This window comes from Phoenix dactylifera, chromosome 9, assembly GCF_009389715.1.
Source record: "Phoenix dactylifera cultivar Barhee BC4 chromosome 9, palm_55x_up_171113_PBpolish2nd_filt_p, whole genome shotgun sequence".
Classification (NCBI taxonomy): domain Eukaryota; kingdom Viridiplantae; phylum Streptophyta; class Magnoliopsida; order Arecales; family Arecaceae; genus Phoenix; species Phoenix dactylifera.
In genome coordinates this window covers 20,293,730-20,314,967 of record NC_052400.1, presented here as the reverse complement: position 1 = coordinate 20,314,967, position 21,238 = coordinate 20,293,730, and the positions used below count along the sequence as shown (strand labels likewise).

Here is a 21,238-nt window from a genome sequence, read left to right as displayed (position 1 = left end):
ACTCGTCAATCAGGACGATGCCGCATGGCAGAGAGAATCTGTGGTTTATACTGTTTGGAGTTGCCATTCTGCTCCACTTGTTGAGGCGCCATCCACAGTGTTTCTTAAATAATTTAGTTTGAATTAAAATAAATAGCCGTCCTCCGCACTTCAACCGCCTCGTGCCATTTTCAAAAGTCTAGGTCAAGACCAACAAACATTGAAACAAGAATAGATGTGGAAGATGTTACTTGCTTTTCAGATGTTCCAGAAAGTAATAATAAATTTTTTTTATTTATACCTGATTTAGCGAGTTTTTAAATTTTATTCTGCATTTGAGATAATAAGCTGTTAGCCTAAGTAATGATTGCTCTTTTGATATTGACCAGTGATAAAACATGCTGTTTGAATGTTGGAGAACTAGTGGATGAAAAGGATGAATGTTTAGGAAACTGCACAAGTTTGACCATCCAGTCCCAATTCTTCTATAATATAATAATATATTACAAATAATAATGATATGATAAAAATATTATATAATATTATATATTATTTTATTATCAAATGTTATATATTATAAATTGCAAATGATAATAAACCGTGATGCCTTGTTGTACATTATACTATAATATTAAGGTGGACTATGCTTCTCTCGATTCCAAATTAATAACCTAACATACAAAATAAGGATTTACACCATTAAATATGACTATACCACTAAAAGTATGTAGAAACCAAAAGATAGATTTTATTAGTCTCTAATCTATGCATCATGTGGATTAAAAAAAAAGGAAATAATCTTTCTTATGCTAATATGCTAAAATACATGATAAATTATTTAAGTTGAATATTGATTTTATTAATCATAATTTACATATGTTACAATATATATATATATATATAGATGAAAATCAATAGATTTTAAAGTTTAAATCATAGCAAAACAGCCGCATCTCATTTTAATCTTTTATTTTTATATCCACATGATGCAAAGATTAAATATTGCGAAAACAAATAAGTTTTGGTTGTTACTTGTTAGGTATTTTTAATGACATAGATTATAATTTATGATGTCGATCTTTGATTTCAACGTCCTAGTATTGGTTCTGAAACCGAGAGAAGTAAATACTCTTTTTTTCTAAAAAAGTACACTTCATCTTATATTATTATATATTATTATATAATATAATAATATTATAATGATATCAATATGATACAAATATTATAATAATATAATACAATATAATAATGTATTATAATAATTAATATAATACTTATAATATTAAATTATGCATAATATCAAGTTATAATATATTAACATAAATATTATAATAATTTTATGATAATATAATATGATATAACTGTAGTAGTAGTGTTAATTTCATCCTTATATTAATATTATGTTAATAATGGCGAGATTAAAAGAGGGCAAACCTGGTTTAAGATTAAACCAAGGTTTCTTACATCCAAGTAAAAAAACCCGGTTTGTGTGTAATGGTTGCACTTTGACCAGCTAGTAGGTTCTAGACTAACCCTCCCGACAGCCGAACGTGTTTGGCAATTAAACTAAGTTTAAACGGAGAACAAAAAAATCCCATTACAGCCGTTCCAAACGGAGCCCCACGGGTTCTAGGAACTCGTCAACATTGCTGAAGTTGCGGTTTGCCCGTTATGAGGTCTCTCAGCACGGTGGAGGAACTCGTCAACATTGCTGACGAGTTCTAGGAAACTCGTCAACATTGCTGAAGTATAGTTGGTACAAACTATACTCATCAGTTTACCCAACCATCACATCTATCTTGCAATTGTATCGCAGTTTCTATCAGCACTTCAAACAGAATTTATGGAACCAGAATCCATCCTCTTGCAAATATGCAAGATTATTCGAGGCAACATAAGTAGTCCCACCAAGTACACGGATCAAAAAATTACAGGTATGCATTGATATGAAAGTTACGCGGGTGCATACATCAGAGGAGAGAAAATGGAGGGATAAAATATAATTTGCAATACATGGCAAAACGAAGAAAACATAAGAGAAGATTTTCACTAATCGGTGCCCGAACCTTCACTGCTCGAGACACCTCTTTGATGAGCAGCTCCATTTGCCACCTTGCTTACCATTTCCTTCTCGTGATCATCATCATCACTGTACTCGCTCTCATAATCATCGTAGTCCTCTTCGTCCTCTTCCTCCTCTTCCTCAGCACCATCTTCTGCCCCTGGCCCTTCTTCTGCCCCATGGCCCCTTGTCCCAGCCCGGCTCCGCTTCAGAACTTTTAGCTTTAAGCTGGCCTTGCTATCGCAGCCTATCCATGCATCACACAAGCAGTAGGAGCTCAGATTGTAGCTCCCCTCCTCAGGGGCCTGAAATTTACCCATTACCAACCTGGACCCACTCTTCACCTTCTCAATTGCTTCTCTGACTGCAGAATTCATTTCCTTCACATTTGCACCCAAAGCCTCCTTTGTTTCTTGAATTGCCTTTGATGCAGCTGTAATTGCGGTGACCTCATCCATGAAACTGACCTTCTGAGACAGCCACACATCATTTGAGGCAGTGTCTGCAAGCAGTAGCCAAAAGTTCTCCTCCTTGTGGAAAGGGAAAAGAGGGGAATGGGGAAGGGCACCTACAAGGCCATTCCCACGCCTGAGTGTGACCCAAGCATACATCGAGACGATGTCACCCTCTTGTACGCCTTCTTCCCCTTCAGTTTCACATGTGATCTCAACTGTGATAGAAGGGATCATCTCAAGTACAAGCTCTACATCATGTGCTTCAGCAGCAGAAAACCCTGCAGTCTGAGTCAGCAGCTCGGACCGGTCCTGCACAGTCATGTTCCGTAGCTCTTGGAATGTACGAACTTTCTGCGAAAATTGCATGACAGTCAATATACGAGGAAAATATAAAGTAAAAGACAAAACTAGAATAGCTTGAGGATACGGTGAGATTTTTTCTTTCTGCCTTTGGGATACCCCCAGAACCTTTTGCCCCGCAACCCGTCCCCCAACCCTTTCCTTTTCACGTTTCATAAAGACAGAGAACACCTTTTTATTTCGTAGGCAATACTAAATCATGCAACAACACTTAATTTCCAAAGGATCAGCTTCAGCCATCATCAAGATGTTCAAACTCAACTTCATGGACATAAGGTACAGACTCGAAGAAGAACATATAAGCACAAGACAATGTATTGGCAATTTGATAAGACCACCAATTGAGTACTTTGTTGTTATATAAAACATAATAATTGTGATGTAAAGAGATGAATTTAATATTTGGTGGCTAGTTATAAACATTTATTTACACATACACAAAAACGAAAATGAAAACAAAAACAGAAGCAGAGTTAGGTTGCACAAATGGAAGGCTGGAAAGCAAATGGCCATTAATGATTTCTAATTATCTTTTTTCTGACTCAGATATCATTGATAAATTATCATTAATATTTATGATGGAATCTACTATACATCATTGTTAAGGTTGAATAAGCTGTAAATAGTTCAGCTAGAAGAATTTCACAATAATATAACATACAAACGAAAAAAAAACACATGATTAACAAATGATTCTCTCTCTTATAACAGACCAGAAGATCATATTTCTTGCTCCAGGAAACTCCTTAGTTAAATATTTTTTCAATATGAATTCTTTTGAATACAGTTCCTGCTGTTATCCACCCGTACGAAATAGCTAGTAGCAGTCAATCTTGTTGAGTGTTTCTTAAGAGAGATTTCACATAACCTACCATGAAAGATCTTCTATTCCCAGAAGTTTCAAATAACTGCAACACTGACTTTCTATATGCAAAAAACAAAGAAGAGAAGAACACTGACTATATTTTTGGTACCTTTCGAGCAATTTTTTTGACAATTCCCTCGCTGAAATGTGGAAGCTGCAAAAAGGGTGCAATGCCTTCGGAGTATCCTCCAACAGCTTTTCTTGCACTGAGAGGAACAGCCTGTAGAGTGTATCGAATATAAGGATGCACATGTTACTTCAAAAAAAAAAAAATCTAAGCATTTGGGACATGTAATAAGAAAATTAACACAAACAGCCTGAAGAAATGAAAAGACATGAAAGAGTTGAAATCTCTTTGCCTTTAATAGCATATAAATACTTTAATGTATCTCAAACTATGAATGCAACTTATATTTTGGAGGTAACAGTCACAAACTACCAGAATAACAAACACTCAAGTCTTAACCATATTCAATGTGAATAATGGTCTCATCATCCCTCCAGTTACTTCCATATCACAATCTAGATTCCATACAAAGCTCAAGCTTCTCACTATATGCACGAGAGCTACAAGTGACGAGTCCCTCCACATTATGTGGAGTTGGCTTTTTCTTAGATAAATGTTGGAGGCTGGTAATATGATGGAGTCGGAAGTCAAGAAGAGAGAGACAGAGGAACAGGTAAAGAGGTGCAAGGTTCAGGCTTGTGAACAAAAAAAAGAATGAAATGGATGCAAAGAAACTAGTTTTTCTAATGGAGGAAGAGAGTCTCCCATGTTGCTTAACTTACCCAGTGCTGGACTACGCATAAACCACATAAAAAGTTAGACACCATAAAGCGGTCACCAAAAAGTTTTGACAAACAGAATGGTTAGCACATGGGAGAGAGATAGGAAAACAGTAGCCAATGCATATAACACAAGAAAACAATCGGAGTAATAGAAATTAATGAGAATGTCAAAAAGTAAATCTAATACTGATTCTCTCTCAAAGCAATTAACAATATTTAAGATCCATAAAAAAATCAGTATTGCATTTCAAACTTTGAAAGTGCTCATTTAGGAGTTTCATGATGTCAATGGCACACAGATCCTGCTGTCAGATAATTTATGATTTTGACAACTTCTAAACTGCTTCATGGAATAAGATCAGAATTGTCTGGATTTAAACAGAGTTATGAAGAGAAGTGCTTTACTGTACAGCTCAGATTTGTCTAAATGGTAAACAATAAGCATAACAAGAAATAAAATAAGAATGGTCAACTCAGAGTATGAACTATCCTGTATGTGAAGAATACTGGAAATAAGAGTGGTCGACTCAGACACCAATATGAGAGAAGCCCATTATTATACTCTTCATTACAAATAACTATACAAAGAATCTCAAGCATTTCTCAACTATTATTGAGTAAATTAAACTGCTCAGATATGAAAAAGATAAGGTTCATTATACGCCAAACATACAAATCAAATGAATGGATATCATGTAGTGAAAAGCTGAAAATGCTCCCAACAAAATTTTGAAGAACTTCAAGAGTTCTTCTGGACAAGGTCAATGAGGAAGAAGTTTTCAGCTTCCCATAAGAAGTACAAAATAAAAAGTTTTTTTGTACATATTACAATAAATTTGACTATGTAAGGCAATCTGACACATTATACATGATGTTGCAAGGAAAGCTACATCCATAAATATGGCCATCACAGATTCATCTATAATAGTTGAAACTTATAAAAATTTGAAAACTAAAAGCTTTCTACTAATGCAAGCCATCATCACGAAACTCTAACTGATCAATTTGAGTCAGTTTTGAACATATCCATAAATTAGCCAAATCATTTGCTCTAGCTATTGTAGGTGAAGATAAAAAACATGCCTAATAATATCACATATATAGCACATGAAATATTGAACAGTAAAAGAAAAACATGCAACTATTAAATCTACAGAACAAGCTAAGTAATGTATAGGAATTAGCAACATGTGCTGAACTAGAAAGAAAAAATATGTTGCAAACAACTCAGATTAACTGCTTGCAACTAGAATCAGAGGAACTTCATGAATATGTTATTCAGATTTTGTGGCATGTAGAGAAAATGTGGAAGTTCAAAGGAAATTGTTAGAGCACCTGGATGATACTTTGAGAAAGTTCAACCACACCAATTGCAGGCCTGAGCCATCCATATCCCTTAGGACTGCGTGGTAGTACAGCTATCTGCATGTAAAAGATTCACATTAAAGTGCAATGAAAAGATAGTATGCATCAAGTTGTGATTTAACAGGGAAAAACATGATTATGAATTGAAGGACTTTCGACACAAACAAACATGGTATTAGGAAAAGGGACACAAGTAAAATGTATCCTCTATAAATATTACAGCACTTTGAGCTGGATTACATCAGTGCACCTTTCATTAGTCTTTGTTAATAAAAATAAAGAAGATTTTGAGCACGCATAGTGGCATGTGTTTAGTCCTACATTGGTAGTGCATTGAGGAGATCTTGGGTATTTAAGCATGCTGAGAACCCATCATTATAACTTCTGGCTAGCCATTTGGGTAGGTCTTGGTTCGTTACAAATGGTAATAAAGCAGACCTAACCCATGGCCCATATGTGACTAGAGGACAATGTAGTACAGACCCTTTTTGGATTGGCCATGTGCTTAGTCCCATATTGGTTGGACATTGGAAAGATCTTTGGTACTTAAGCTAGGCCAAGGACCTCAATTAATAACTTCCTCTAGGCTCTTACGCAAACATTTATGAATACCCTAGGAGTATTTGTTAACATATGCGCCCTCATTAGAATGACAAGTAGCCCCTGTTTGGATGTTCAATTACATTATCCATTACATTTAACCAAATTGGACAGATGATGGAAAAGCCGGGTAAGCTGGGAGAAGAAAAAGTTTGCTGGCAGGCAAGAGATATTTTCCTGATCAGTAAAATCACAGAACAGATATTCCTTAAAAACCAGGATACCTTAAATCACCTATTCAATGGAATTCAACATCCTCATTTTTCAGGATTATCAGCTCCTGCACTGCCATGAAGAGTTTGTTCTCTCCATGTAAATATCTCTTCCCTCATGATCATTGCAAATTGAGTTTATCCAGCATATAACGTGTCTGAACATCCAAACTGGCTGTAGTGCTCTCATTGGACAATGACAAAATAGTTAACAAGGATTGTAAAAGATAGATAATATCTATTGAAAAATCTTCTGTGTTTATCATGCTCAAATCCCACCTGACTGAATTGCATAAACTTCTTTTCTAGAACCACGTAGGTGTTTGAGATTTAAATTGGAGGATGCATGGATGCTAGTTTCAAATCCAAACTAAAACGGGAACTTGTCCATGGTATCTAAACCTTTTTGATGTCAATCACTGCCAGCCCATGGGTTGGGGAATAACAACTCTGACATCTCTTAGTACATGTGATTAGATACATTAAGAGCACTGCCCTTAACTAATGGATGTGGCGAGTCTGTTAGCAGGATCTGGTAAATAAATACCTATGAGACAATGATATTTAGTAGAATATCATAATACATGTTTGGGTAGACATGTCTGCCAAAAAGATAGAATAGTAACTGGTGCTTTGAGTGATTCTGAATATTGTCATTTCCATCCAAGAGAAAAAACCCTTTCGGACAGACAAGTATTCAACCAATTTGCAGTTCAAACTGATTATGGATTTTGGAATATCTTTTTACTTTCTTCAATAGAATAGTAAATGATTTTCTCTATGTTTTAGATTGTCGAACAAACACAGATTTTGAATTGTCGAACATAAACAGAATTTGGATTCTTCCATTTCTTCTTGGATGATTGAATCAAGCTAAAGAAACTGATTGTGACAAGAAATGGCTCCTATCCCCTTAACCCCACCCCAATGAGACCGCAACTTTATGTATAAACAAAAGTAGTTAACAAAGAGGCCAAGCATTTTAAATAACAAGCAACCTATGGGATGCCAAGAACATGAAAAGAAAATGAAGAAAATAGAATCATTCATTAACTAATTGTACCGAGGTTAATAAAGAGGGAAGAAAATCCTCCCAGTAAAATTTTCATACAATTCATCACATCCGAATGTCCCACAACCAAAAAAAAAAACATTCATAAAATTATGGCCAAGGTTCGAAGTACAGGTATCTGTACTTATATCAGTACCTTACTGGTGTCATATTGACTGGTACAGTACCTGTACAGGGATGTACCAGTACCTAATGTGTGTGATCAGAGGTACAAATGGTACAGACTAGTACGCCCGATTTTCAAACCCTTGATTGTGGCATGTTCATTTTGTTCATCTGACTATTTCGCAAATTTCTTGCTGTCATTTGCAATACAAGAGTTGCAGACTTAAAATTTTAATTTCCTTAAAAGCCATTAACAAGATTTGCAATCTCAGTGCTGGATCCGATACTGATACCATCTTGGTACATTGTCGGTATGCCCAGTATCAGGATCGGTTCAGCATATAGATACTTTGATACTAGTACGGTATGTTATGATATTGCCCGGCATGCGCCAATACGGACTGGTACAGTATACCCTGGCCATTAGCCTGCAACTTGTTGCTGTCATGAACTATCTAAAAAGAATCAAGTAAAACCAAGTAGACAAATATTATTAGATTCCTGTGCTAACATCCAAAAAAAGGGACAAGACTATTACAGAGTGCTGGAAGTGTTTCAAGAAACTTTCAATGTGATGAACATAAAAAAATATTCAGTTTCCACCAAATCTTTTCTCTTAATGCAAAACAAAATTATACTGAAAACAATATAATATACTATTCTTGCAGTAAAAAAATGTAGTATGACGCCTCTAACATCCTCATAAGAGTAGCTATTGACTTCAGTAATGGAGTGTGGAAGAGACTTGCATGTTAAAAGTCAAAAGAGGGAAGGAAAGATTCTACAAGACCTTCATTAATTCTTCAAGAAGACGAGGTGCAAGTTCAAGCATGTGCTTAAAATCATTCTGTAAAGCTGAAGATAAAGCATCTGATTCACGAGTTAAATGAGCTTGAATCAACAATTCCATCTGAGATTCACAAAATTAACATGAATGTGAGCCAATGATGACTGGACTTCATGCAAAGTCTCTAACTGGTAATAAAACAAGAAAGTATGATTAACTATAATTATAAATACAGAAAACTACCTTAACTAGGGAAGGATGTTGCTTCCAAAACTTTGCTTGTTCTGTCCTGATGTTCTTCAAGTCCAGATTTAACTCACTTCTAACTGCCACAAAAAGTTTCTGGAGGGGTTCAGCATCACTTCTACGAACTGGCATTTCCATATATTCCGCAGCCTTAATGAAGACATCCATAACCTTGCTGTATTCATTAATATTTGGTCAGCTACAAATGTGAAAAATTCTGGTGTAGCTTGCATGAGTGTTAATAAATAATGTGAGACATGATCTCCTATTAAGATGTAGAAAAAAATCCAATATATCAAAAAAGGTTGGAAAGGAAATGCACTGTCCTTAGATAACAAAATTGATATAACCAATGTAAACAAAGCAGGACTTCAATATAATTTGAAATATGCTAAATTATCCATCAGACAAGGGGTATGAAGACTTTGTAGTCAGCTCAAAATCAAACCTTGACTAATTAGCAGCAAATGGCCCTGGAAAACCAAATTACATTACTGATATGGTCTTTATCAAGTAATTTGGATCCACTACCTTTTTTTTGACACTAGAGTATCTTCATAAGAGGAGTCTGCATGAGACTAGGATTGCCACAGAGTTAAGTTAGGGCATCAATTATGAAGTTTTATTTCTTTAAGATTAATGTTTTGGATCAAATTCTACAATAATTTATCAAAGTATCTGTTTTTTTTTTGAAAAAATAATTTCTCTACTTATGGAAGAACATCACTAGTGGGACATCAATCTCTCTTCCAACAGTAAAATTCAGTCATGGATTTAAGTTAGAATATGGATAAGATGTCTCCCTGCTCCAAATTTTGGCACGGTTCCTGAATTTTTTTTACATAGCTTATATTAGTGTATAAAATAAACTATTGCTACAATTCAGATTTTAAAGGAGGAGAATAAGGAATTTTCATTTTTATTTTTGTTCTTTTAAGAAAAATCTAGAACTCTAATATGGAAGATACCAAGGTTCGCCGTCTCGGTACCAGAACCCGTACCTGTCACATTAGCACAATGTCAGTACGGTACAGTATGAGATTTTTTTGGCGTACCGACCGAATCGGTACGCCACCCATATCGGATATCGGTACCGAACCGGTATGGTACGGTACGCCCTTTATCGTCCGGTTCGGACCAGTATGGCATACCTTGGAGGATACAATTGAGGATTTTATGCATTGGTTTGGAATCAAATTGAGAACATTCTCAAGGATTCGCCTCTTATGATGAAAAAAGTGTTCTAGATCTTGTTCGCAGATGAAAACATGCTTTAGGACACAATGTCAATATAAGTTATCTCGAGCAAACTGCTATTGGAGGTGCAGTGCAAATTTTCACATGTTTCAAAGAACATGTAGAAAACCTGGGCATATACAATTAAGTACTGTCGAAGGATAGACAGGTGTAACTATCTTTATTCATCATGTTCAAATATAAGGAAGAAATAAATTGTTAGGATGATTGATTGAGTCACTGACAGTCTCGAAAACCATTGAAACATATGAATTGAAGATTCTCTAAAAGGTATGACCAGAGCTTGCTCGGAAAAGGGCAAGTCCTATCAGTTACCTGATTGGGTTATGCATAAGAATATTACATTGACTGGCATCATATGCTTGAAAGAAAGAAAATTTGTGAAGTTGGCAAGGACCGAATCAAGGGAACAGCAGGTCTTTAGTACTATAGTGTTAAGTACCAGATGTAAAGGATTGGCTGACCAGGCATTCTCCCATGACAAGAAATTAAGGTTAAAATTAAAAGGCACTTCCTTCAAGCAAATTATCTACAGTTGGGTTACTTGGGTATAGTTGTACGAGTAATGGCTTTTCTTGAATCTCATAAGCAAATCATTCACAATCATGAGTATGACAAGGCCAACAAGGTAGCACTTTACAGAGGAAGATTGTGTAGGTCTGTCATTACTCAACCTTCATCTTGCGTTTCATGCAACCCTTAATGAAGCGATGTCCAATGTTACAGGAAAGTAATAGAAGTAACCAAAGTGTGTTGAGTTTAAGAATCCAAGAAGGTAGGACAGAAACTAAACTGCATGTATAGTAAAAAAAAAAGAACACTTTGTTAAGATACGCCTTTAAAAGAAAAACAACCAGAGGCTTGTGACAAACTACTAGAACAAGAGTGGAAAAATAACATTGAGAAACTATTGAAGTTCAAAAATAAATTTGGCCATAGTTTTTCTTGAAGTTCACAGTTGAATCAACTGCCCCTACAATGAAAAAAAATGGTATTTTTCATGACATATGTGATCGTTGTTGGAAAGAACCCTGATCAACAAGATGGCAGGAGTGTTATGAATGTTGAGTCAAATGTGCAAGCTTGGGTAGAAGGCATAAAGCCATGTCAAGCCAAACCATGTTGCGTGCAGCAATTGCTTCTAGAATTGCATATCTTGGATACTCTGTTTCTGAAAAGCTTGTTAAGAGATGATTCTTCCATTGACCATCAGGCTTATCTACTTGGATGAAAGTATAATGTACTTTAAGCTCATGCAGGATGGTATGATAATACCTACGTCTGCATAATTGTTAGAATTCTTTATGAACTAGGAAAGAAGACTCGACCAGACATAAGAATGCAAAGATAGAAACCTAAATTCTAATCACATGAGAGTTAAAGAGGACAGCAAATAGATGATGATGATCCATCCTATCAAAAATGTCTTCAACTCATTGGAGGAGGAGACCGAGGAGGGAAGGAGGGAGAGGATGGGGATAACAATCAGATCACATCCGAATAGATGGCTATTCTTATTGAAAAGCATGGTGACCTATTTCATACCATCAATCCTCTGAAGTTGGAAAATGACCCCCCTCCTTGGGAAGTAAAATCCTGCATACTTCCAGTAGAACCAACAGGATGGTCAACTACAAAAAGCATGCATTAGCATCTGATTTCTCCTGGATATCTTCTTGAACTTTCTGTAGTACTTGTGGAGGCTGAAGAGTGGTATTTCAAAAATAGTCCATACTAACAGTCAACCTATATGAACTTTGTATTCATCTCATCACTTAAGTGATAAAGGATCCACAACTTAAGTAATCCTTGTTTTCATTTTTTTTCTTCCTGTTTCTCGTTTCTCATCTTTTTTTTTGTTTCTGTTTTTGTTAGCACTCTCTTTTTTATTTTCGTTTCTGATGTAAAAATGTGGAGGGAAGTTGAATGCATACCGAGCAAGGTTTTAAAAGAGAGTGCATGGTATTCTCGTTTCCTAGAACCCCATAACTCTTGTGATTGATATTTATGCATGGTACCTGCATAGGGTGTTAATAAGTAGCAAAAGAAAGAGATATAAAACACCTAAAGCTAATATTGAGCTACAGGGTCAGTATGGGGCAGTTTTGTCTAGTTTTTTGGGCAACATGGCGACTCAAGTCAGTTGGCTTGTGGAATCTTCCCAATGTTTGCTGTGTACTAGCCCTAGCAGGTGTGGTATGTACCAGCCAGTATAGGCCAATGTGGCAAGATTTAAAACCTTAATCCTAGGTGTCTTAGATTAGGTAAGGTGGGCCGTCTATTGGTGATGTTGAGAGTTTGCTACAGGATAGGTATTTTACATATAGTTTTGGTTATAAAGGGGGCCATATTCATGTACTAGAACAAATTTTATGGTCATAATGAGGGTAGTATTCTCTTATTTTTGTTAAAGAATAATTTTGATGAGAGGCCAACATAATGGATGGTGAGAATTTATCCCAATTTGAAATGTCCAAGATACAATTTCTTTAGACAAAACAAATTTGAGGTTCATCAAGTTTATCCTTCAGCTTATATTGTTTTGCTTCCTTATATTTAAATCCATAATGAAAGAAATCAGAAATTTCAGTTTTTATTTGCAGTTTCTTGAAAAAAATGAAACCACGATAACTTTTGGGAAAATAAACTGAGGATTCCCTTTATCACCACCATGTTAACATAAAAATCCAATAGAACCATAATGAAATCTCCTTGGCCTTCCACAAATCCTCTGAGCTATATCTGCCACCTTCCTGGTGCCTTTTATGGGACCCGATGTCCTTGTGCATGATCTCAATGTCTTCACCAAGAAGTCCTTTCAACTGGTTTTCCGATAGTGACTTGATTATGCCCTATTTACTCAAAGAGGCCTAAATTCATGTACTTTTTAGCTCCAAACTAAGGCCAAAATATTGCAATGAGACATTTGTTTCATTTCTACCTCAAGCTTTGAAAGGTCCAAACATTTATGTAGAATTTTGACTAAAAATTTACTTTTTTCCTCCTGCTGAAACAACGTCAAAAACAAGTATAATGAAATGAGATCAAAGTTTAACGTAAAGGACTATAATATTTATTATTCAATAGCTGATAAATGTGTGCATATATAGCATTCAGAAGTTCGTTTAAAAAAAAAAATTAACCAAAATGGCAATGTAAATTATGAAAAAAATATAAAACCATGATAAAAGCAAAGTTTCAAACCTTGGAGCCAAAGAAGGTTTCATGAAATAGTAGTATGTTGACAAAGTTTGATGCATGACATAATTCCCAGTATATTTTGAAGACCTTGATAAATATATAACTGCTATCATTAAAGGCAAGAGAATGCAAACTCCAACAATCCCAAGCAAAAGTATTCCACCAGATGCTCCATCAATATTCAGCAAGAACTGAGGTAAAGCAATCCCCATTTGAAATCCCTGATCACAGCCACATCAAGGTATTAATAATTTAAGAATTTTGTCCGATACTGAGCCATGTTGCAGATATTATATTAGGTCACAGAGGTAGGTTTCCAGTTTTCACACAAACGATGTATATATACGCCCATAAAAGGAAGGGGAGTTTTATACTACCTGCCGGCCATCCGGGTGACCATATTTTTCATAATTTTCACGAGATATAGGATCAGTCAAAGCCTGATATGCCTTGGATATAAATTCTACAAAGTACTTGTGGGCCTCTGAAACAAATGACTGTAGTGTAAGTCAAAATAGAAAAAGGAACAAACATTCTTCTTAAAGCTCAAGTTATGGTATGAGATTTGGAAGAACACAAGGACTCCTTCAACCTGGATCGGGATTTTTATCAGGATGGTACAAAATAGAGAGTCTTCGATATGCCTTCTTTATGTCTGATTCTGAAGCTCCTGGCCCTAATCCAAGAATGCTAAATGGCTCAAATGGCTGATTCTGACAAATGGCATAAGTGTACACAGCATTAATTGAAGGTGAAGGCAGAGAAAATAACTTGGTCACACAATGTAGATATATAAAAAAACAATGCTGGCCTGGCATAATGTCTACAGTACAATGTTACTAATACCAGACCAAAATATTTTTCTCAAAAAACAAAAACAGATTAAAAGATCAGATATGTTTATAAAATTATTAAGCAAGATTCTCATTCGCTGAAACAGAGGATCATCAAATAACGAACATGATAATTTTTAACAAAGAACTATTGCACACAAATCATTAACTATAAGGAACAAGAAAAATAAACATGTTCATCGATTACAAGCAGCTTACCTAAAAGCTCACATACTACTGACTACCTTGCATGCATTTTTTTTTTGTGTGAATCCTTTCTTTCATGCTTATATGTTATCACGTCTTCTCTCTCCAAAAGGTATTCTGACTTGGACTATAAGTAACCAAATGAAAAGCTAGATGTCTTATGAAAAGCAGAAATAGTGACTAAAAACTTCTGTAATTATTTTTTTGAAAAAAATCTAATTGTGCCTGTACGTGGTATTCAATGTTAAATTTGGAATTTTGAAAGAAAAACTAGGCATTCAGACCGACTTCTCCCACTCCCTCATGGCGTCAATTGTTGCAAAAAATTGCTGAAAGCTGAAACAATTGAGAAAAGACTATTGAGCTAGGAAATAGAAAGTTTCCTTTTTCTGAATGTTCTTGGATCTGTTGGTAACCAGTCAATGACCTCAAGAGAGAGACCAAGAGGCAAGAGAAAACATGAAAATCGCAAAAATCTCATATTTCTTCTATAACTGATTTTCTACTAGCCCAATAAAAACTAATGCAATAAAATATATAGAGAATGAGCCTTCCATGTGCAGAGAGAAACACCATGAATGCACCAATACGTGTTAAGGTGGGAAGCACAAGCTTAAAATAAACCACAATAGTCAAGAAATTTCAGACAACTTCACTGCTAAAAGAAAGTTACAAGAAGCACCTAATACAATCCAAAATCTATATTACAATCTATGCTTTCAAATAAAAAATAATAATTTTAATATATATATATATAAAGTCAGAAAGCATGGTAAGGATGGCGAACTAAAAATAGACACCTAACATACAAACATTCTACATAAATTCCATCACAATTTAACTTAGAGCAGATGATATCCCACAAGACAAATGGTTGAACCTTGTCTAAACATAGCTACAACCTCGACTATTAACATTTCTAGCATTATGTCAATTGGCTCTCTCTTTGTTTTACTGCCTCCTCCATGGATCTGTGACTGTTGAGTTCTGCTTGATTGCCAGCACATTGATGCTCATTCAATTAAAATACAAGGCAACAAATGACGCATTTTCAAGCTCTGTCAAGGGCCAGCCAAACTTGTATAGTAGCTGCTTCACAGAAATAATTATAGGTTGGATATCTGCTCAATAATTGGCACATTCGAGTGGCACATGATTTGAGCTTGAACAGAACATGCTGAGCTTGGGCTGGGCTTGAACATGATGTTACTCAGACACTTGGCACAGGAGTCCAATGTTTAAGCGTCAAGAAGAATCAAACATGATAACCTTTAAGAAACCCAACATTGGGGCATATTCTACATTATGGTTAACAGACGCGCTTTAACCAACTAAGCTATGCTGAGCACGTGGTCTTAAAAGTATGGAGATGTAGGGATATAGTGTGGGACATGGGAATGCAGAGAGATAAAACATGGATGGTCGGACACATCTCACCAATAGGCACATTGCCAGAGATGACATATATACTAGAAAGATGTATGCACAATCAATAGTAGTTAGACTAGTTGCTCTAAAATTTTATGATAGAACCTTTGGTAACTATTCTTTGGAGTTTAAGAACTTCGTGCCAGTGCATTCATGTAATTGTGATGACACCTAGTCTTGATTTCTAGTTTCAAGGAGTCTCCTAAAGCGTCACCAGTTGCCAAGTGTTAGACACCTCTTGGAATAGAAATTTTGTCCAGGTAATACCATTCAAGCACCCTCTTTAGCCCTAACAGCTCAAAGCTCTTGCTCCATTTGTTTGCAGGCCGATCTCTCCATTATACAATGATTCATCAATTTAATTCCAGGATAGTAGAATTCTATGACGGCTGGTAAATCAAATTTATTTGTTTTCTGTTTTGTAAGCATTTCCCCTTTTTTCAATCAAACTAAATGAAAATAAAAGTTGGCACTCATTAGGCAAACTATCTAATAGCATGACGGGCATGTAGTTTAAGTATTGCTAGCAGTTCCCGTGATTCTGTGCATACCGTGCAGCCTTCAAGCTTGATAAAAACATAATTGTTGAAAACTATATGTTTACTATGACAAGTCAAGAACATTTTTAGGAGCACACATCTCATGGCCAAACATAAGATGTATGACATAATGGATTTCCATCACAAATACAATAATGCAGTGGGTGAACTCAACTATAGAGTAATAATACCGTGAAGAAGTGTAAGGTTGTTATCTGCTTTCCAAGAGATGGGATGTAAAGTTATAAAGAAATATATAGACAACAATAAAAATTGATAAATAATAAAGGTAAAACCAATTAAATAATATATCTCGAAATACCTCACGGCTTATATGTTTGATGTAGTAAACCAGAATCACCATGACAACCCAAAGCAGCAAAGTGGTAAGATTACTACATGTCGAAAAGTTTGAAATCTGCAAGTAAACCAGAAGATAAGAACAAAATTAAAGGTAAAATAGTTATTGCTTTAAGAAGTATTGTGCTATAACAAGTGGAACAATCTTTGGGTTTAAGCTATAAAAAAGGAAAGTCATTACAGCATCATTGTTACCCGCTTATATATGGATTTTCTGTGCTTCCCTGAACGTGAGCATACAGAGCATTGGCAATGGATTGTCCTTGTTTTCCTAGTTGCAGCATGACATAACCTCAATATTGTGTAAGGCACTAAAGGTAGTGCAATCATGGTTAAGATGAAAATTAGGAAAAGTGAATTGTTCTCCTCCGAAGCAGCCATTGATGCTTATTGCTGAATGCCAAGAGGAAAAAAATGACATTACTATGATCTGCAACCATAACAAGAATACCATGCAATAGTTGCCTTTAATTATAAAGAAAATTGCACATAATTCTAGATGAATAAAAGTTTATTCTATCATGCATAATCTCAAATTAAGATCATCAAGTCAACAATTCTAAGCTGAGCGGACCTGCAAATGACTAGATCATTCCTTGACAGGTCAGATAGCAGCTTTTAAAGGTTCTAATTCAAGGAGAAAACATTCAACTATAAAAGAAATCGATTGACGTGATTGTATGTGGAGAAAAAGGAAAAAAGAGAAATAGAGAGCATGAGAAAATTGAAGCAGAATGCAAGAGTAAGGAGGGAGAATGGAAGGAAAAGAAATGAACAACTTTCACAAGCAGCAATATCAAGTGTCTAACCAATCTATGAAAGATAACTTTACCCGCTAGTAAGTAGAACAGGGTTTTTTTTTCCTCCTATTTAAATTTATGGATGTAGATTCACTTTGTTACCTGTCCAAACTTTTCTTAACTCATAATGCTTCCTTTTGAAGTTGAAGCCATCATGACTAGAGGCATAAGTCTTTATCTCTATCAATGATATGCATCGGCTCCTTTATCTCCTCATTAAAATTCCTTTCAAGCCAATTTGAAGCAAAAAATCAAGAAGTCAGGCCCATCAAGAAAAGGTCCACCCATGAGCTTAAAATCATAAAGATTCTCATCTTATATGTTAATTTCACAAGATCAACTTTGTTTTTAACCCACCCTCCATAACATGTCAATTTTCCACATAAATTTAATGCTCATTCATGCACTGGTTGTTGTAGTAAAAGAACCTCGGTTATATGCAAATTTTCATGCCACTGAATTTCTTTGCACTTTGAATCTCAATACGCCTTTTTATTCCTTTAAATATATACAAGTTTCCTAATCAGAAGACCTTGCTGTTTTAGTATCCTCAATTTGTGAACTCTGTCAACATATGAAAGATCATTTCCTTCTCCAAATCATAATAATTAAATGAATCTTATTCATATTTCCATACATGGTTGTCCAAGTAAATAAAAGTCCCCTTCATTGGTGTTGTGGCTTTGAATAACACAACCAAAATATGTTACATGCAAACCTTACTATCCACAGGGGAATGGTGGGTGGATGTTGTCCAAATCAGCCTGTATTGCCTGATTGTGTACTTGGACTGCAGACCTTTGTACCTTAATACTATATGATCCTGTAGCACATTCAATGCACCCAAAACAGAGGGAGGGGCACGGGTTAATTAAGCCAACATCATGCATGTTTGATCACAGTGGTAATTAAGCCAACATCTTGCCTACCCATTGCCACCAGTCCTGACAACATCCCAAATTATTCGATAGTTGCATGGATCTTGCATGGATTGCAGACCTTTGAAGAGCACAATATGTTGCACACAAGCCTTACTATCCACAGAACTTGCTGTCATACCACATGCACGTAGACATAGATGTGGCATGGGTATAGTAGTAAGGAAGAAAAGAACCTAAATTGGTTTGATGGTGGTTTTATCACCCAGGGGAAAAGGGGTTCCTCTTCTTGCATACTGGGTTAAACACTGCAATGTAAAGAACTACAGGAATTAATAAATAAAAGAGTGAGTTGCAATTCAATCGAATTATGCCTAACATATACAAGATACACCATGCGACATTTAACAGAACTAAGTAGGAAGTTGGAGCCAGATGAGATCAAGTTTACAGTATCATGCATCCTGAGACAAACTACATTGACACTGTCATACAGGGCACTCACTAAATAAGAAAGATGCACAATCTTGTTTGCATGAGTTCTAAAGATACACCATGCAGCATCAGATAAGGGGAAAAGAAAACTTTGCTTATCCAATTTATACCATCCTAGTTAGTTTTATTTCAACGAATCAATGCTTTCATCTTTGATTCCCATGGTTGCATCAGATACTATGGATCTTCCCGAGTGTGCCTCGGGCCCTCAAGTAAACATCACTAAGGAAAAAACATGATATGCCAAATTAATTAACCTAAATTAGAAACGGACATTAGGAACTCGTTTGGTTTGCGGAAAAAGAAGGGGAAAAGTGTAGTCAACGCGAAAATGAAGAAAGACCTCTTGTTTGGTTGGAGCTTTCAAAGAAGAGGGATGGAAAAATAGCATTCCCATAGGAATAAGATTTTCATATTTTACGGGAAAGAAAAACCCATGAGAGACATAGAAAAGCTACTCTCCCACCAATTGAAAATTGAATTTTTTTTTCAAAACTATCCTAAGCCATTAAAATCCATGGATAAAGCATTTTTTTTATTAAGAGTATAATAGATATTTCATTCAGCTTTTTTAGAAAAGTAAATATTCAACCAAACATAAGCCAATCTAGAATGGCCACTTTCCTTGGTCAACCAAACATGCCAAAATAATTAGGCATCATATTCTCATGAAAAAATATTTCAATGAGGAAAAGTTCTTCCCGCGAACCACATGAGTCCTAGAGATAACACCAATGAGAACAAAAAGAAATTCTATAAGCAATAATTCATGAAAAATGTTCAGGTCAGACTAACTTCACACATAAAAAAACATGTATTTTCATACTGTACATCAAGAAATAAGCACTAGACTAACTCAATCCATGATTCGAAATAGCACCTACAGAAACTCCAGGGTTAACCATTTATTAAACAAAAATACAAGCATCAAGAACTTTTGCTTAAAAAAGCATCAAAAACTGCCCAGAGAACACAAACACTCTACGATATAAATCAAGAACTATGATCGCAGCAAGATTTTGAACATTAACATGAAACCCGATTCCATGAAATTTCTTTAGAACTTGAAAAACAAGAATTCGTGATCCGAACTACAACCAAACAAACCCAATAGCCTTGGTCTCCCAGTTCCTAAATTGGCCCCTCAGCTCCCGACACCGAGCGCCCATCGCCGAATTCAGATCCGAGGAGATCAATGTTAAGATTGGGTTCTTGAACAAAGAAAGATTGGTTTTGGGATGAGATAAAGAGAGAGAAACAATCAAAGAAGAACAAGAACAGAAATACCAGAGATTACGGAAAGCACAGGATTTTGGTTTCCGCGGAATCGAATCGAAAGAGAGATCACAACAAGAAGGAAGAGAGAGATCAAATCGAAAGCAAAAGGAGGCAGGAGAAGAGGAACGGACCTTCTTGCGTTTCGAATCGCGGCGTCGCCTTCAGCCTTCCTTCTTTCCTCCTTTGAGGAGGAGGGAGGGAGACGGCTCGGAGTCGATCCTGCCACCGATTTGCTCTGCGCGCTTGAACCCTGTGCGGGTTTTTAATGCGTTTTAGTGAATGAATTTAGGCAATGTTGTTATTTAGCTTCGTACGGCTGAAAACATACCATCAGATTCGGAAGCAACGGTAAAGATCTCATGTGGAGTTGTTGGGCTGGTTCGGAGTGTTACGGGCCAAGGTTTCTTGGATCACGCGACTTCTTCCGGTGGAACCGGGACCATGTCTCCCTTGCCCGCTCGCTTATGAGAGCTAAATCTGGGTGATCAGCGGTATAATTTGTTGCAATCGCGTGCAGCTTTTTGTTATTTTTTGGCTGTGCTTCTCTAGTGTTGCTTATGTTCTGTTTTTGTTTTCCAAAACCCTCGAAGTAAAATGATCTAGACTGAGAGGAAACGCTAAGGTTTTTTTAACCAAAAATAAGCTTATATTTTTAAAATTATTTATACTATTATTTGTTGTTTTTTTTTGTGTATGATTTTGATCTTAGGGCAACTTCTTGTAGGGCTTGTTTTGTTTGCAATAATGGATTAGAATAAAAATAGGAATGGCCATAAGTACGTATATGGTTCGTAGTCGGAATCTAAATCCGAATAGAATTGAAGTATTAGAGAAAAATAGTGATTGGATTTTACAGAATTAAGATATTCTCATTTCTTTCTTGAATCAGAATAGAAATAGAACTTTTCCTAATCTAACGAAAGTTATTCATTTTCATGTCAATCCAACTTTCTATAACCAAACATATCTTTATCCTTCTATCATCTTATTTGAGAGATTGGTTTATCTGTGGGAAATGTTTCTAAACCTTAGAGGTAGAGATATGGCCTCGAATAAGTGATGCAG

General features: G+C 35.8%; 1 protein-coding gene across 6 annotated transcripts; it reads right to left on the bottom strand.

Annotated features, from left to right (window-relative positions):
- Positions 1-1,891: 1,891 nt before the first annotated feature.
- LOC103709547 (dnaJ protein ERDJ2-like) lies at positions 1,892-20,443 on the bottom strand. Of its 6 annotated transcripts, none has more exons than XM_039130392.1 (13): positions 18,452-18,612; positions 18,241-18,345; positions 17,625-17,747; positions 16,918-17,152; positions 16,685-16,780; positions 13,948-14,068; positions 13,733-13,839; positions 13,359-13,576; positions 8,895-9,072; positions 8,655-8,774; positions 5,846-5,932; positions 3,831-3,941; positions 1,892-2,847 (listed from the first exon to the last, which is right to left on the bottom strand). In XM_039130392.1, exons 4-13 carry the CDS (start codon positions 17,101-17,103, stop codon positions 2,029-2,031), a joined length of 2,043 nt encoding a protein of 680 aa, XP_038986320.1. In that variant the 5' UTR covers positions 17,104-17,152; positions 17,625-17,747; positions 18,241-18,345; positions 18,452-18,612; the 3' UTR covers positions 1,892-2,028. The 6 variants fall into 6 exon arrangements, with proteins under 6 accessions (XP_038986320.1, XP_008793179.2, XP_038986321.1 ...); XM_008794957.4 differs by having other exon boundaries at positions 16,918-17,115; XM_039130393.1 differs by lacking the exons at positions 18,241-18,345; positions 18,452-18,612 and adding an exon at positions 20,305-20,434.
- Between the last annotated feature and the right edge of the window lie 795 nt (positions 20,444-21,238).

What these genes read in the sequence shown, in the direction of transcription:
- LOC103709547 (XM_008794960.4), bottom strand. Translation starts at nt 17,103, where the DNA reads ATGGCTGCTTCGGAGGAGAACAATTCACTTTTCCTAATTTTCATCTTA. An exon ending in GAAAATCCATATATAAGCGG is followed by an intron (nt 16,781 to 16,917) that starts GTAACAATGATG and finishes GTTTACTTGCAG; the next exon opens with ATTTCAAACTTTTCGACATG. An exon ending in TTCTTGAAGAATTAATGAAG is followed by an intron (nt 5,933 to 8,654) that starts GTCTTGTAGAAT and finishes TTTTACATGCAG; the next exon opens with ATAGCTGTACTACCACGCAG.